Source organism: Impatiens glandulifera, chromosome 7 (assembly GCF_907164915.1).
Source record: "Impatiens glandulifera chromosome 7, dImpGla2.1, whole genome shotgun sequence".
Taxonomy (NCBI): domain Eukaryota; kingdom Viridiplantae; phylum Streptophyta; class Magnoliopsida; order Ericales; family Balsaminaceae; genus Impatiens; species Impatiens glandulifera.
In genome coordinates, this window is record NC_061868.1 from 8886236 (window position 1) to 8902325 (window position 16090).

At 25.8% G+C, this 16090-nt stretch overlaps 2 protein-coding genes across 2 annotated transcripts; both read left to right on the top strand.

The window, feature by feature from the left end:
- Positions 1-1312: 1312 nt before the first annotated feature.
- On the top strand, positions 1313-1916 carry LOC124910221 (calcium-binding protein KRP1-like). The gene has a single exon (XM_047450840.1). The coding sequence runs from the start codon at positions 1446-1448 to the stop codon at positions 1806-1808; it is 363 nt and encodes a 120-aa protein (XP_047306796.1). The 5' UTR covers positions 1313-1445; the 3' UTR covers positions 1809-1916.
- Positions 1917-6748: 4832 nt separating this feature from the next.
- LOC124910690 (B-box zinc finger protein 32-like) lies at positions 6749-7337 on the top strand. The gene is made up of 2 exons (XM_047451365.1): positions 6749-7173; positions 7204-7337. The coding sequence occupies exons 1-2, from the start codon at positions 6799-6801 to the stop codon at positions 7312-7314; spliced, it is 486 nt and encodes a 161-aa protein (XP_047307321.1). The 5' UTR covers positions 6749-6798; the 3' UTR covers positions 7315-7337.
- Positions 7338-16090: the final 8753 nt, after the last annotated feature.

Sequence of the window (16090 nt, forward strand, 5' to 3'; positions counted from 1 at the left end):
TAATACATGCCAATGACTAGGGATTTCTCCCTTATTGACTAATTAGTATAGATTATGTTAATTACAACTTCTAATAATTTAAAACATAATCTATACAAATTATTATTGTTATTATGGCTGTGAAATGCATTTTATTTATTAATTTTAATAATGTTTTCTTTATTAAAATGATATCAATATATATCATTTTTTGTTTATTGTAAATATTCTTTTGGAGCATGGGAAGAGAATGGGATAAATCTTTACATGTATAATATTATTATTTCTTGAACTTTGTAACTATATAATATTATTTTTTCCAATTGCATCCTCAAATATCAATACGAAAAAATTATTATTGACATGTAATTTATTTGGACGAGTATTCAGAATTTCAGACTAGGGTTTTGAAAATAATATTATTTTAAAGATAAGTAAATAAACTTCTTCTTCTCCTTTTAATTATATAGATTGAATTACAGTAAAATTAGGTTGATATTTTTTTTACAAGAAAAATATCAATTTTTTTTATTATGTTGATGTTATTTTTAAACTAACTATTTGAATTATTTCCTTTCGTCGCACAAACCTCGACGAAACATTAAAAAACATATAAATTACAAGTTATAACACATGTTATTTATTATCTATTTCTATTGAATAACACGGGCATCTAACATTAAAAGAATGAAAATGACTTAAGAACACTGAAATTAAATATTTAGAGCCAAAACATTAGACATGGCTCCCTTTCCTTCCATTATAGTTCACTTTGTTATATAGTTAAAGCATCATTTTATTGATCATTGATTTTGTGATCTCTAAGAATTCCATGGATAACTTTATTGTCTCTTGATTAATTCATCAACATTTGTTTTATAAAAAGTTGAAATCATGGTTTTCAATATGTAACCCATATATCATAAGCTTTTTAAAAAATCAAAAATAACTAATTCATTCTCAAGTTGTCTTAACTTGAAATAGAAGTAAGACTAGCTTTAAAAGAAGAAAAAAAATAACCCCAAGTATGAATGGTAGGAAACTTCATTTAAATTTATTTATTTTTCACTAGAAAGAGAAAAGGTACATAAAAATCCAACACGTGATTTTGTTAGATCCAAAGAATTAATTATTGGCTTATGTGCAAACCAAATATTTTCTTGTTAGGATTCCCTTTAAAAAACACTCATTCCTCTTTATTTCAATCATATTCATATTTGAACATAAAACACCCATTGATGAATTCCCTGCAATTTCCTGGAAACAGGCCAATCAGCCTAATCCTATTCTATAAAAATCTGAAAGAAGTTAAAATTGTGAACCTCTCAAGAAGCTCCCATTTACGTATTTCAATCTCTTTCCTCCAATCTTTCTCTATATAAGTTTACCCTCCATATCTGTCTTCTTTCATCTCCATAGCTAGCTCTAATCAATCTGTACTTGAAAAGTTAAAAGCTTGGATCTTTATGGCTTTGAGTGTGATTATGGAAGATCCATTGTGCCAATTTGAAGATTACTTCCCTTCAATGATTCATATGTTGGGTGCAGAGGCATTCTTGGGAGAACTCTGCAATGGGTTTTGCTTATTGATGGATGTGGAGAAGGGTTTAATAACATTTGAGAGCTTGAAGATGAACAGTATTGTTTTGGGATTGGATGATATGAGAGATGATGAGATATTGTGTATGTTGGAAGAAGGAGATTTGGATGGAGATGGAGCTCTTAATCAAATGGAATTTTGTATTCTCATGTTGAGATTGAGCCCTGGTCTTATTGATGACTACAAATTCCAATATGAAGATGGTTTTCTTGATCATATGCATATATGATTTTGATTAATTCTCTATATCTTTCTTCATACTAGTTATATGGATTTAATATTTAGTGAGTTTACTTGTTTTTCAAAAATATTAGTGAGTTTATATACTTTGTTCTAATAATCATAAGTGATGTAGCTTTCTTGTTCTCTTAATCTCTTTTGAATGTATGATGATCCAATGTTCTTAATGAGTTTGTTTTCATTAGAAACCTTAATTTATACTTCATGTTTATTAGATCACCAATTTGTGCATTAATGATTCTAGATTCCTTCATATTCATTGAAATCTTTTATTTACCTTGTTTGATGAAGGTAGCAAGGGAGAGTTATTGACTGAGATTATTTTTTATCTGCATTTTTTTTTTGTGAATATTAACCCGATCCTTTTTTGGGTAGTTTGTTGAAAGATTTGATTGAGCCACCTAAATTTTTTGGTTTCTATCCTCTCGTTATTTTTTTTTAGACTATCTAACTCAAAATAAACGGTTGAACCTTGAATTATCGTAGTAATTTGATTCGCATCATTAATAATGCTATTATTATGAGATACGTTAAAAAAAATCTCCTGTGCGATAGAAATGGTGACTATTCGGGATGATATCCCAAGTGAAATTCCAAAAATCGATAAAATATGATTATGACGTTTTCTGATATTTATGAAGTCGATGTCCTCCTCGAGAATCCATGAATACGGTATGTTGGGCGACACGTTTATATTTTTTTTATTTTCATGTTTTGTGATTTTTTTATGTTGTTCTTGTGTTGTTTTACTTCTTTAAACTTTCCTACTTCCCGGTGTTTCTCTTTAAAGTTATTTTCTTAACAAACTCTAGCTCTAGGGTTATTCAAATCCGCATCCCCATCTGAACACAATGAGACACCGGTCTCAGTCGAATCAAACTCTCGAACTCGTCCAAAAGTTGAGGATGAAGCAGTCTTAGTCGAACCAAACTCTTGAACCCGTCAAAAGTTGAGGATGAAGCTTACGATTAAGTCGGGGTTAAAAAAGGGTTTAGCCATAAAGAAGCCAGTTAAAGAGAGTTCTAACGTGGAGCGACAAATAACATGCATAAAATTAGCCTAAAAGGGGCCTGAAATCCTAGACTTACTAGTTTAAGCTTAATAGACTAACTAATTACTTAACTAAATTGTCATATAACTATCACAATCACTCTTTGTGATTCTAAGAGGTTTAGGATAGAGGTTTAGGATAGAAAGAGGGCTAAACTCAAGTCAAAGATGGGCATTTAACTATTTGAAAAAATTAAGACTATTTTTTATTTGAAAAAAAAACTTGTACTAATCAGTCATTTAGTCTATAAGATAGTGACATTGGGAAAAACACTATAAAGTTAATATACATTAATTACAAACCAAAGTTAACAACAGTTTTCATAAATTAATGAAGTTGTTTCAAATGTATATAAAAAATCTTTTATTCTCTCAAAGAAAAGATGATATCACTTCTTACTTGTCATTGTCATTGCCACTGCCATTGGAACATGGAAGGCTAGCTGAATTCAGTCTTGTTTGTAGTGATAAAAAAGAAGAAGAAGATGTTGGTTTATCAATGGGGGAGTGGGGACAATTAATTGAGTGATAAAGATAGCTACTTTGAAGGTAAAAGAGAAGAAGCTTCGGATTAGGTCATTTCTTTCTCCAAACTCAGACAAAAGAAGAACAAGACAGCTCATTGACAACATTCACACAAGATAAGAACAACAAGAAAGACAAATGGAATGGAAGAAGAGATACCCACAACCAAACACTTTCTTTAGTTGACACTAAACATTCTTAATTTGTAACTACTTTCAACAATCATTTGATTTGGATTATTAACATGTTTATCTAAACTAACTTATACCTATAAATAAATAAATAAATACTCGCCGAATTTTCGGTGTGAATAGTCCAAAATATGGTCATGGTCGATAATGGATCGCTATAAATTAATAATATCAATAAAGTATAAAAATGATTAATATTTCAAAAATTATAATACTTGAACTTTACAAAAGAAAATCCAAACACAAAATCTATTAAATTCCAAAGTATTATGTTTAAAATTACTTTTCATAAACTTTCTTGAGAGATAATAAATATGACAAATAAACAATCAACTCAAAATGTTTTAATATTTTAAATGTAATATGGGAAATCGTGAAAATGGTGACATTGATGAAGATGAATTGACGATGGTAACATTGATTAAAATGAATTTTATTGTAAAAGAGTTTTACATTATATAATCATCAGCTAAGTCCATTTTTTAAATCACAATACAATGAATCAATTACTGAAAATTGGTTTATTTTTAAGATTATTTATTGGTTTGTAGTTTGAAGCCAAGAATCTCTGTTAAAGATTTATTTTATTATATATATATTTGTTATAAATTACACGATCATATATTGGGCTTGAAGACTCTCTCCTTTAGGTCAATTGCCGTTGCAAAAGTACTAATTATCGTTCTGTTCAAAACAAAACCCACTCTAAATGGGCCGACCCATCTACAATTATTTATGGGCCTTTTATCCTGAGGCTTCTTGGTTGGATTTTTATTTATTTATTATTCATTATGTTATTTATTGAGTAACTTGCACATAAATATACTTTAAAAATTAATATTTTGTGTAGATAAAAAATATATTATAAATTCAACGTGGATTAATTTTATACATTATTTTTACTATTATTCATTATTAATTAAAAATATATTTATACATGACTTACTTTTTCATTAGGTAAAGAATATTAATAATTTGAAGAAATTTCAATTTTTAAAGTATATTTAGCAAACTTACATTTTTTTTTAAATAAGAAGTTATTATCTAAATAATTGAACTCAATGCAGAATAAAACTACTAATATATTATATTTATTAAAATATATCTATTCACAACAAAATTTAAAACTATTTATTCTTTTTAAGTCACTCTATAATCGAAAGTTAGATATAAGAAAATTGAGTTTAATGAAAATGTTCATTCTTTCTAACAATTTAACATTAATATATAATCGAAGTCATACACAAATTATAGAGTTGTGTGTTTATATATTAAGTTGTACAAATAATAACATATATTATATTTAAATTTTTTTTTAACAATATTAGTCATGTCTTACATAATTATATTTTGAAAAGAAAGTTTTCATAGTACTGTTTATATATATATATATATATAAATTTTTATTAATTTAATGGGTTAAAATGTTTATTTATATAGTTAATTTGTAACGTTTATTTTTATTTTTTAAATTTAACAATTTAATTTTTTTGGGTGGATCAACACGCCAATACATAAATTAATAAAAAGACTTTTTTTTATTCTAAAAAAATGATAAAACGTTGGTGAGAAGACCAGTTATTTGAGAATTTATATATAATAAATAAGAAAATGTAAAGATAAAAGAAGAATAAAGATATGAAAAAAAAAGTAAGATGCACCATGAATAAAGTGTTGGGCGCCCCACTGCCACTGGATTCGGATATTAAGGTCCATTGATTTTTTTTAGAGATCTGATTTTTTTTTTAAGTGACGTGTCGACTTCTCCGAGGAAATCTGATTCGCCCATCTTCCTACCTGGCAATGCCACCTGGAATCATCTAAACCGTCCTTTACCATCTCTTCTTCAATCACAGCCACAAAATAGATGTTCTTATTGAAAGATAGAGAGGTATTATTAATTATTTTAAAATTTCGAGATAAATATTAAACCTTAAATAATTCACTCTAACTAAAAGTTTTAAATTTGATTTCAACACAATAAATTTATAAATGAAGTTATGAATCTAAACAAAATCTTAGTTGATATATACCAAACAAATCATTTAAAAAAGGTAGATATTCCGCAGCCACAAAAGTGATACGTAGAGTAAAGTTAGTGGATCCAATGATAGCCACAAAATAGATATTCTTTGGATAAATAAAATATTAATTTTAGACACCAATCACAACCACAAAATTGATATGCCATAACCAAGAACAGAATCATATCATCGAATGGTTGCAAATAAATTAGCCTAACATTTATGGGCCCTATTTTAAAAGCTATTTCACGTGGAAACATTTTTAGGCTTTCTTTCATAAAGAATATAAAAATAAATAAATAAAACTTGATATAGTTAGTTTTGGTGATATATGGAATTGGTTAATTTTTTAAATAAATTTAAATTCGACTCTAATACATTAATTATTTTTGATAAAATTATATTGAGTATATCATATATTATGTTAGTTTCATACATTTTTAGATATTTTATCATATATTTGTACAGTAATTTTAAAATAACTAACTTAAATAAAATAGATAAATACAAAAATACTAACATAATACATTTGCAAAACAATCTTTTTAGAAATATTAATTTAAATATTTCAAGTTCAAGATGAATTTGTTCGATTATTTAAATAAAACATATATCCAATCATAATAAACTAGTTATTATTATATCTAATGAATCATATTTTTTCATCAACCCTCTACATTTTTTTATATACCATATATTATGTTAGGTTGTTTTTTATATTTTGCTTATACATCGACATGTTTATAAAAATCAAAATTTTATATATGTTTTTTCGATTAAATTGAATCATGATAGATATAGGAAAATAATAATTTGTGAATTTTATTAAGTAATAACAAATTGATTAAAAAAACATGTAATTGAGATGGGACCCACTTATACACGTCAAGCAAGAATAGAAGGGTTGATGGTACTCACATGGGTTTATGGACCAAACAATGCCAGGTAAACAAATTTGCGAATCCGATTTCCTAGGAAGTGACACGTAGGTTAAAATCAGATCTGTATAATTTAAGGGACCATAAAAAAATATCCGAATCCCTTGGAGGGAGTGTACTTTTTCTTATTAATCCAAACAAGACCTTAACATAACGGTATAAAACAAAGGCGGTAGATCAAACAAACATAAGAATCAGACAGCCAAAAAACAAAGAAAGAAGAAAGAAAGAAAATAAACAACTTAAAAACGATGATGAAAACATGCGAACTTTGTAGCCGACCGGCGAGATTACACTGTGAAGCCGACGGAGCTTGGTTGTGTTCACACTGCGACGAGAAAGTTCATTCAGCAAATTTCCTCGTCGGAAAACATTCAAGAGCCCTTCTCTGTCGCGTTTGTCAATCTAAAACGCCATGGACAGCTTCTGGATCACGAATTGGCGCCGCGATTTGCGTTTGCGTTGGCTGTGCTTCGAATCAGGTCGCCGGACGGGGAGAAGGTGTTGCGGCGGCGGCGATTAGTCAAGGATATTCGGAAGAAAAAGAAGGAGAAAATCAGGTTGTACCTTGGTCGCCGGAAACTCCACCTCCGGCGACGACGAGTGATTCCGGTTGTGAAAATGAATCGAGTTCTAGATTGTTTAGTGGAGGTCATTCGACGAATAAGAGGCTACGTGATTGTAATCATGAAGACGCCGGAGACGATGAAGTGACTTCGGTTTGCTGCTCGCCGGCGCCGGCGAAGAAGAAATATCGTAGATGTTGAAAATTATTTTAGTTTGTAGAATAGAGTTTTTTTCGTATCAAATCAATAAAGAATTGAAATTGTTGCGATAATATTTAATTTGTTGCGTTTTTGGCCTTCGTCGGAGATTTTTTATTTATTAATTCAGGCTGCCGTCGCCGGCGGAGAACGAAAATAGAAGATGGGCTTTCCAAAACTACATATTATATTGGGCTTATGGGCTTTATTTGGTTATGCTTGTTATAAAATATTTGTTCAATTAGTTAAAACTTGGGTTATATTAGATAATTAAATAAAATTTATAAATGTATAGAGTATTTTAGTTTGATTGATGGTGTAATTGATAAGAAAATGTTAATTTTTTTTATTAAATTATTTGATATTAATTTAAATACATATTTTTAATGTTAAACATGAGTTAAAGGATGATCCAATAATTAAAGTTTTGTTGAATTAAAAAAATATATATTTAAAGTTCTTGAAATTTTTATTAATGAAAAGTGTAGATGCACAGAATTTTGCCTGTTTTTGAGAAAAAAACTAGTGAATTCATTGTTTTTTTTTATAAAAAAAAATTAAGGGTTAATTTACATTTTTAACGTAAATATTTTTAGGGTGGAACACACCTCAAAACTAGATCCAATCCTGGTTACACTATTGAGTATTAATAATGTAAATTCCATCAGAAAAACTAAGGTATAGTTTAGTAGAAGAGGTAATAATTAAATAACAGTTGTAATAAGTCTTCTAAAATTATGGAGCTTGTAAAGAACTATTAAAAATGCTCTATTTTCTGGAAGAAAAAAAAATACATGTATATTATAAAATTGCTATTTAATAAGTTATATGTCTTCTCAAAGTTTGAAAATAATAATAATAATAATAAAAATAAAAAGATAATATACTTCAAATTATAAATCACATTAAATACAGAAATAGCTTAGGGATGAAATGGGTTTAAGCCCAACCCTATATATATTTTATTTTATTTTAGTTATGTTTTAGATTTTGTTTGACATGAGTTTTAGTATTTTTTTAATTTATGGATATTATTATTTTTTTAATTTATTTATATATTTTATATTTAAATAATATTTTATAATAAATAATTATTTTATTTAAACATTTAATTTTAAAGTATTTCAAAAATAATAATATTATTATTATTTATATAAAAGCTACTTTTTGACCATTTTAAAAATTATATTTTATTGATTCTTTTCATTTACATATTATTTATTTTTTAATTATTCTAAATATTGATTTTTGTATATGTCCACTTTAATGTGTATAAATTCAACGTTTAATAAAAACACATATAATAAAGTCTTTTAATAAAAAATAATTAATTTGTGATAATCAATTATTATTTTATTTATTTATATTTAATAACAAATGTCTTTTTAAACAGTTATGATAATCACTTATTTTGTTGGACAATTTTATTTATTTATTTTTTATTTTATTTTTTTTCTTCAGTTTTGTTCAGTATTTTCTTTTATAAATTAAAAAAAAAAAGTTAAACACACCTTCATCTAATCATTAAATTTATATTTTGTTCTTTATTTAATTTAACACAACCCAAAAATATTTAAATTCATTTTAATTTTTTTTAAGCAAACCATAACTAACTGTAATTCCTAAATATGTTTTACCTCACATAAACAAGGTCAGAGTTTGTGTGACACTTTTATTTAAAAAAAAAAATAATGTTTATGGCATGATAAACTTTTTGAAATACTTAAATTTTATCCAAGATCCCTTAGCAATATTTTTTTAACCTTGTTATGCAATATTAACCCTTCTTTTATTAATTTATTTGTTATTTTACTAGATAAATTTGTTAATTTGTATATTTATTCTTGTGCTCAATTTTTAAAGTATTTTTCAAGATTTTCAACTTTTATTTGAAATAAAAGTAATTAGTGAGTAGTTCAATATTTTTCAATTTTCATTAACATAATGTCCCCGAAATTAGGGTGAGCAAACAAATCAAACCAATTAGTTTTTGTCTAATTCATATTAAATCCAACTTAAATTTATTTAAATATGAATTAGATTGAATATGATTTGGACAATTCAAATTAAAAATATTTATATATTTGTAGATGTTAACTTGAAATTATTCAATAATTTTAAATTAATTGGATTATTCTAATTTAATCCGAAATAAACTCAATTCGAATTTAATCCAAACCATATTATGTCAGATGCTTACCTCTTGGATTAAAACAAATCTAATTACTTAATTTATTATTTAATATTTAATATGTTTAATTATAAAAAAATATAATTAAATATTTTTTACTATTATAATTAATTTTGTTTATTTTATAATTCGAATCTTAAAAATAAATTAATTAATTAAAAAGTAAAAAAAAATCTGGTTGATTAAACTATATTACCGAAATAAGTAAAAAAAATATTATATTAAAGTGAAATATAATTTAAAAATAAATAAATTGAAAAATATATTTTATTTAGATAATTTGGATATTTCTAATTCAATCCGAATTTAATTAGATCCGGACTGGGTCCGATCCGATCTTATTTCAATCCGAAATATCTTACCCGAAACTACTGTGAGTCTGGATTTTGAGCTTGAGTTGGGTGGCGAAAAATTGAGAAATAATTTTTGATGTATTTTTTTATTTTTATATATGGTATGAACAAGTCTAATTAAAAATTGATTTTTAATTCATAAATTTTATTTTTAATTTATAAGTTTTTTTTATATGTATACTAATTTAATATTTTAATAGTTTTTATATTAATATAATATATATATATATATATTAAATTAAATATAATGAAATTAAAAAAAGGTCAAACTAATATAAATAAAAAAGAAGCTATAATTATTTTTTATAAATATTGTAAGTGACTTTGATTGTCCTTCTAGATTGTATTATATAGTTAAATTTTATTGGAATTTATTTTATATTAAAATAAATAACTTTGTTATTTAATAAAATATTATCAAAATTTAATTATATATATTTTTATTTTAGATAAAATAAAGTATTTATATACCAAATAAATAATCAATAAAAAAAGTTAACCAAAAAATACTTATTTGAAATTAAATTTCAAGAACAATTTTTAAAATAATAAACATGATAATTTTTTTATTGAATATTAATAACATTATAATACAAATATTCTTATATTAAAAAGTTAAAAACTATTTTACTAAATAAATTTTAATTAAACAAAAATAAAAATAAACTCATAATCAACAAATACATAAAACTATTAAAAAAATATCTGGAGGGGCAAAATAGTAAATTTTTTAAGAACTATTTTGCGAGAGAGCGACTATCCAAAATGTTTTCAAACCCTATCACGTTTTGATGTAAAGCTGGGTGAGACCAATATCATATAATCACTAGAAACAAAATCAACATGAATATCCGAGTTAATACTTCAAATTATTTTAGTTAAGACAATGGAAAAAATAACAAGACTAATAATTAGGGATACAATTGAAACTTGAATAATTTAAAATATTTTTGAATGTTTTGTCAAAACTAATCCGAGTTCATACCACTAATGTCTCAATTTCAACAAGGACATTGTAATTTTTAAATTATGCATTGTAACAAAAATTTGAAATTTATATAATATCTTGTTAATAATTTTTTTATTTATATCCTTAAAATGAGATAAATTAAATTTGTGAGTAACTATAAAAAAATATAATGAATCTTAAATCATTAAAATTAAAAATAAGCAACCAATTGGACGAAGTTACCGTGAATTTAGTATGAGTCGTGAAAATGAAATTGAAAATCACTTCAACATATTTACTTTATCATCAAATTGAATTTTAAAACACTTTTAATGTCCAGTGCAAAGATTTTAATCCATATAAAAAAAAGTTCAAAAAATATTATGACTTAAAAGTAAATGTTCATCCTGAAACAAATTGGAGAGGTGCTCCAGATTGAGTATAGATAACCTATTTTTTTAATTTCCTATTCCGTATGTCTAACCATAAGTTCTCAATGTCAAATTAAAAGCAAATAAAATAAAAAACACTCTAACTCAAAAACATCGAGTGTAACAACCTATTTAATTATCGATGCCCAAATCATAGTGGAACTATATGTGAAGTCCACATTAATAAGAAAGTCTGGGCGACTGTATCAAGTTGGCAAAATTCTGTAAATAAAAGATGTATTATCCGGTTGAGCTGAAACAATCATGTCTCTCCCATAATAAGAAAAAAGGAGTTAAGAAGTCGAAGTTGTGAAACGAAAATATAGAAACGATATGGATATTCCTTCTTGTTCCAAAATAGAAAATCCAGACACTAGACTGAGACTGAGACACTATATCCCATTTCGAAGGACTTTATTTACATTGTTATTTTGTCGAATGATAAGTTTGCAGACAAAGAAAAAAGGCGTTCTTTCCTCTTCACTATAGGTAATCGCATTTCCTGTTACAAATCGAAACTACTACATTAAGTTGGTAAAATCTCAACATGTTTAGGTTCTGAATTTCTAAGTGGTCATTTTGATTCTGGTGCCTTGGGTTTTACCCAATGATTAAATTAGTAAAGATCTAGATATATTTTGGTCCTGAATTTTTAGGTGGTCATCCTAATTCTGGTTGGCTGATATTTATCCGAGGATGGAAGCTACTAAAATTTTAGTAAGTCGTTTACTATTTTCCTAATAAAGTTAGATGTCAAACATAATTTCTAATTGAAACATTTTTTTTTTATTTATTTAATATTATTTGTGAGACTCACAAGTTGAAATTCAAAATTCTATTGATGAAAACCTTTATTTCATTCTAAGTAAATTATAAATTATTATTTTTTATTTAGATTTTTCTAGAATCTCTCTCATGAATTTAGGCTCTTTCTTTTGAAATTTTGAATGTTTTTATTTTTATTTTGATGGTTCATTTTTTCTTTTAAGATTGTGCTTTTTTATTTTAACTTGTGACAACAACTTGTATTGCATATATTTTACTTTGATTTTTTAAATTCAGTAAACAAATAAAATAAATTTAAATTATTTTTTATAAAATTTGTTTTAATGATTTTCTAGGAAATTATTTTGGTCTCATACTCATCAACCTTCTCAATTTCAACTTAAAACTTTTTTTTATTAAGAATTGAACTAAACACGTTTATTTTCTTAGTAAAAAAAACTTTTACCCGGAAAGAAAATATTTTATTTTAATTTTTAAATTAATGATTTTATATAAAAAAAATATCATTTAAGATTTTGTACAGAGGCGAAGCCAGAATTTGAAACTTACCGGGGCTAATTTTTTATAAAAAAATTTATCCGGGCTAGTTTTATAATAATATCAAATAAACAAACAAAATAAACTAAGTTTACCGTCACTAGTGCCTTTCAGCGACAAAAAATAATCAATAACGACGGTAATTTACCGTTACTGACGAATACATACAAGATATTCAGGGCTACTCGTGCTACAGCCCGGACCGACTTGTACCTGACTCCGCCCCTGATTTTGTAGGAAGCTTACATATTATCCCACACTCATGGACATATTCAATTTCAACTTAAATAGTTTTTAGTAAGAATCAAGCTTGTGATATTTTGTTTTTTAGTCCTAACTTTTTCTACTTGAGTTACTAGACTTATTATTAAAATTGAAAATTAGATTATTTAAAAATAAATTCAAACTACTTTAATGTAGAATTGAAAATCAATGAACATTTGGTTGCTTGAACATTACTTTTTTTTTCAATTTCTCGTTTTAGAATCAAACTGAACTTTATTTTCTCCCTTGTAAAAGAAAGAGTGGGTGAGTAGTCTAGTAATAGGTGTAGTACTTCAAAAGTGCTTTTCTAGGTTTCAGCACATACATCACCCAAGCACAAATAAACCCGCTTTTATAATTTGAATTAAAAAATATAAATAAGTTTATGAATATATATTTAATAAGTTATTTTCAAAACTTTATCCTATCTAAATTCCCCAACTTATACTTCACAAAAAAGAGAAGTTCAATTTATTTTATCAAAGATTTCTAAATTACAAAACCTCTCTATTTCTCTCTCACACAGTCACACACAAGATTTCAAACTTGAGAGAGATAGCTAGGGTTCTTTCTGTGTGACTGAGGCATAAGTAAGAAAGTTATTATATGTTTCATTATTTTTTATCTTGATTTAAAAAATGTTTTTTTATTAAAAAGATTTAAAGGGAGTAATATATGCTGATAAATAAATTAAAAATAAAATAGAGAATATTTTATTTCATAATTGAGTTAAAAATAAAATAGAAAATATTTTATTTCATAATTGAGTTATACGAATAATGGAATAATAAAATGATGTTTTATTTTTTAAAAATTCTAACTGAAAATGAAATCTTTATTCTCTCTGTATATATATATATATATATTATTAAAAATAAATCATTGCTGTAACCATTGAGCTTTAAAAAATAAAATAGCCAATTTCCATGTCATTCTAATAGGACAAAGGAACACTGAATTATTTATGTTTCTAAAATTCAATTTTCTTGTTGGTTTAAATCGATGGAATCTATCATGTACTACATGATAAGGATCCAAACATGTAAATTGCATGAATTCACTCAAATCATAAAACCCTCTACTTTATAGGAAAATATATATTGGTATTTTTAATTTATTCTATTTTATTTTTACCTAGCCATGTTTGGATTAAAGTTATTTAAATAACCTTGTATAGATTGAGATTATGAAAAGATGAGTTATTGAGTAAAAATCTTAAATATATATAATTAAAAAAAAAACTTATTTTGATTGATAATTTAATTGATGTTATTAATAAATGGATAGATGAAAAGAATGACTAATTATTTAGAGATGGATCAAACCGTTTAAATCATACAAAATATATATATATACAATAAGAACAAAATTAGTATTAAGATAAACAAATTAACATTTTATTGTATATAATATGAATGTCATGTCAAGAAACTTTTAACATGTTTATTTTTGTCATATAAATTAAGTTACAATAAATACTTCAGATTTATAGAGAAGAGTGACTTTATATGCGGTAACCTTGGAAAGATATGTTTCCGTTAGGGAGGTCTTGCCAAAATATATGTGAAGGGAAGATCATGTTTGAGATCGCCAAATAGTGAAAAACATTTTTTTTTTTTGTTTAGCGTTCATTTTTTTGGCATTGTCTCATTTTTATTATTTATATTTATTTTTTAAATGGTGAGAATTGAACTTTAGACATTTAATATTATCTCTTATGTAAAACATTTTATCGTATACAATATGAATATCATGTTAAGAAACTTATAACACGTTTATTTTTGTCGTACATGTTAAGTTACCATAAATACTTACAATTATATGAAGAAAAGTGGCGTTGAGATCGTCAAATAGTGACTCCAAACACATCTCAATCTAAACTTATTAAATTACTAGAGATCACAACACTAGATTTGAAAACATTTTTTTTTGTTTAGTGTTCATTTTTTTTTTTTGCATTCGCTCATTTTATTATTCACATATATTTCATTTTAAATAGTGAGAATCAAATATTAAATATTTAATCTCTATCTCTTTTGTAACATTTTACACATAGTTATCTAACGAGTTTATTCATATATTTTTTTTAAAAAACATGTATTTTCAAAGTTTTATACTGATAATTTTGTTCTAAATGTCACATAAGAAGCTACCATTTTATTTAAGAAAAAAAATGTATTTTGCTCTTAAATTTGTTAAAAGTTTATTTTATTTGTTCAAAATCCTTGTCTAACTTTTATAAAAAATCATTCTAAACAATATATTTATTTAACAAAACAATTAAAGCTTAATTTTTTTAATTAGAATGAATCCACTTAATTTTAAATCTCCCACTTAATCAAATTATTTTTCATTTGGATTGGATCCAAAAAAAAAATCATCATTGTTCACAAACTAGTCCATAAAAGATCAAATCATAACTAACAACAAGATCAAAAAAGCTGCGAGAAAGTAAAGAAACTGACTGACAAGATCATGACATTTATAGAGAGAGAATGGAGAAGAAAGAAGAACACAGTTCAAACATAACATGTTGTTTAGTCAAGAAAAGACAAAATGGTATTCTTCAAAAGTACCCCATTTTCAGAGAAATACAGAAACTGAACTAAACCCATCAAAGCTTGAGAGAAAGATCAATGACCATCACATGATCATCATCTTCATTACTAACCGATGGAATTTCAATTGAAGTTTCTGATGAAGAACCCAACTTCATCTTTCCCTTCATCTTCAAATCAGTTTTAGTAGGAAAAAACTGATGCTCCACCACCATTTCCTATCAACAAATTACAGATTAAATTTCTCCCAATTGTTAATCCCAAATCAAACAAGCCCTTGATCATTACCTTGTTGTAATTTTCATTACCCAGATTGAATCCCATCATCTCTTTTGATTGATCAACATCAGTATGTTTCTTCTGTTGAAACAACAAGAATAAGACAAGACAACCTTATTTTAAAACAAAAATAATGTTTGTTTTCAAATCATACCTTGTAAACAGGGCTTGGAATTGAAGGGAGCTCATTAGAGATTATGCAATCAGACCCATATGAATATGGATTCGGAATCTGATACTGAACCGGATACATCACATTTCCATTGTTTGTGATAACAAAATTTGGGTTGTAACCCATTGGCCCAAACCCTGGTGGAAAGTTCATCGGAACTCCGATTGGAGACGGATCGGTAGTGAACGGAGTGCGAAAATAAGAACCCATCTCCGGAAAGGTCTGGTTTCTCTCCAGCAATCTCAGTCGTTCAAGCTCC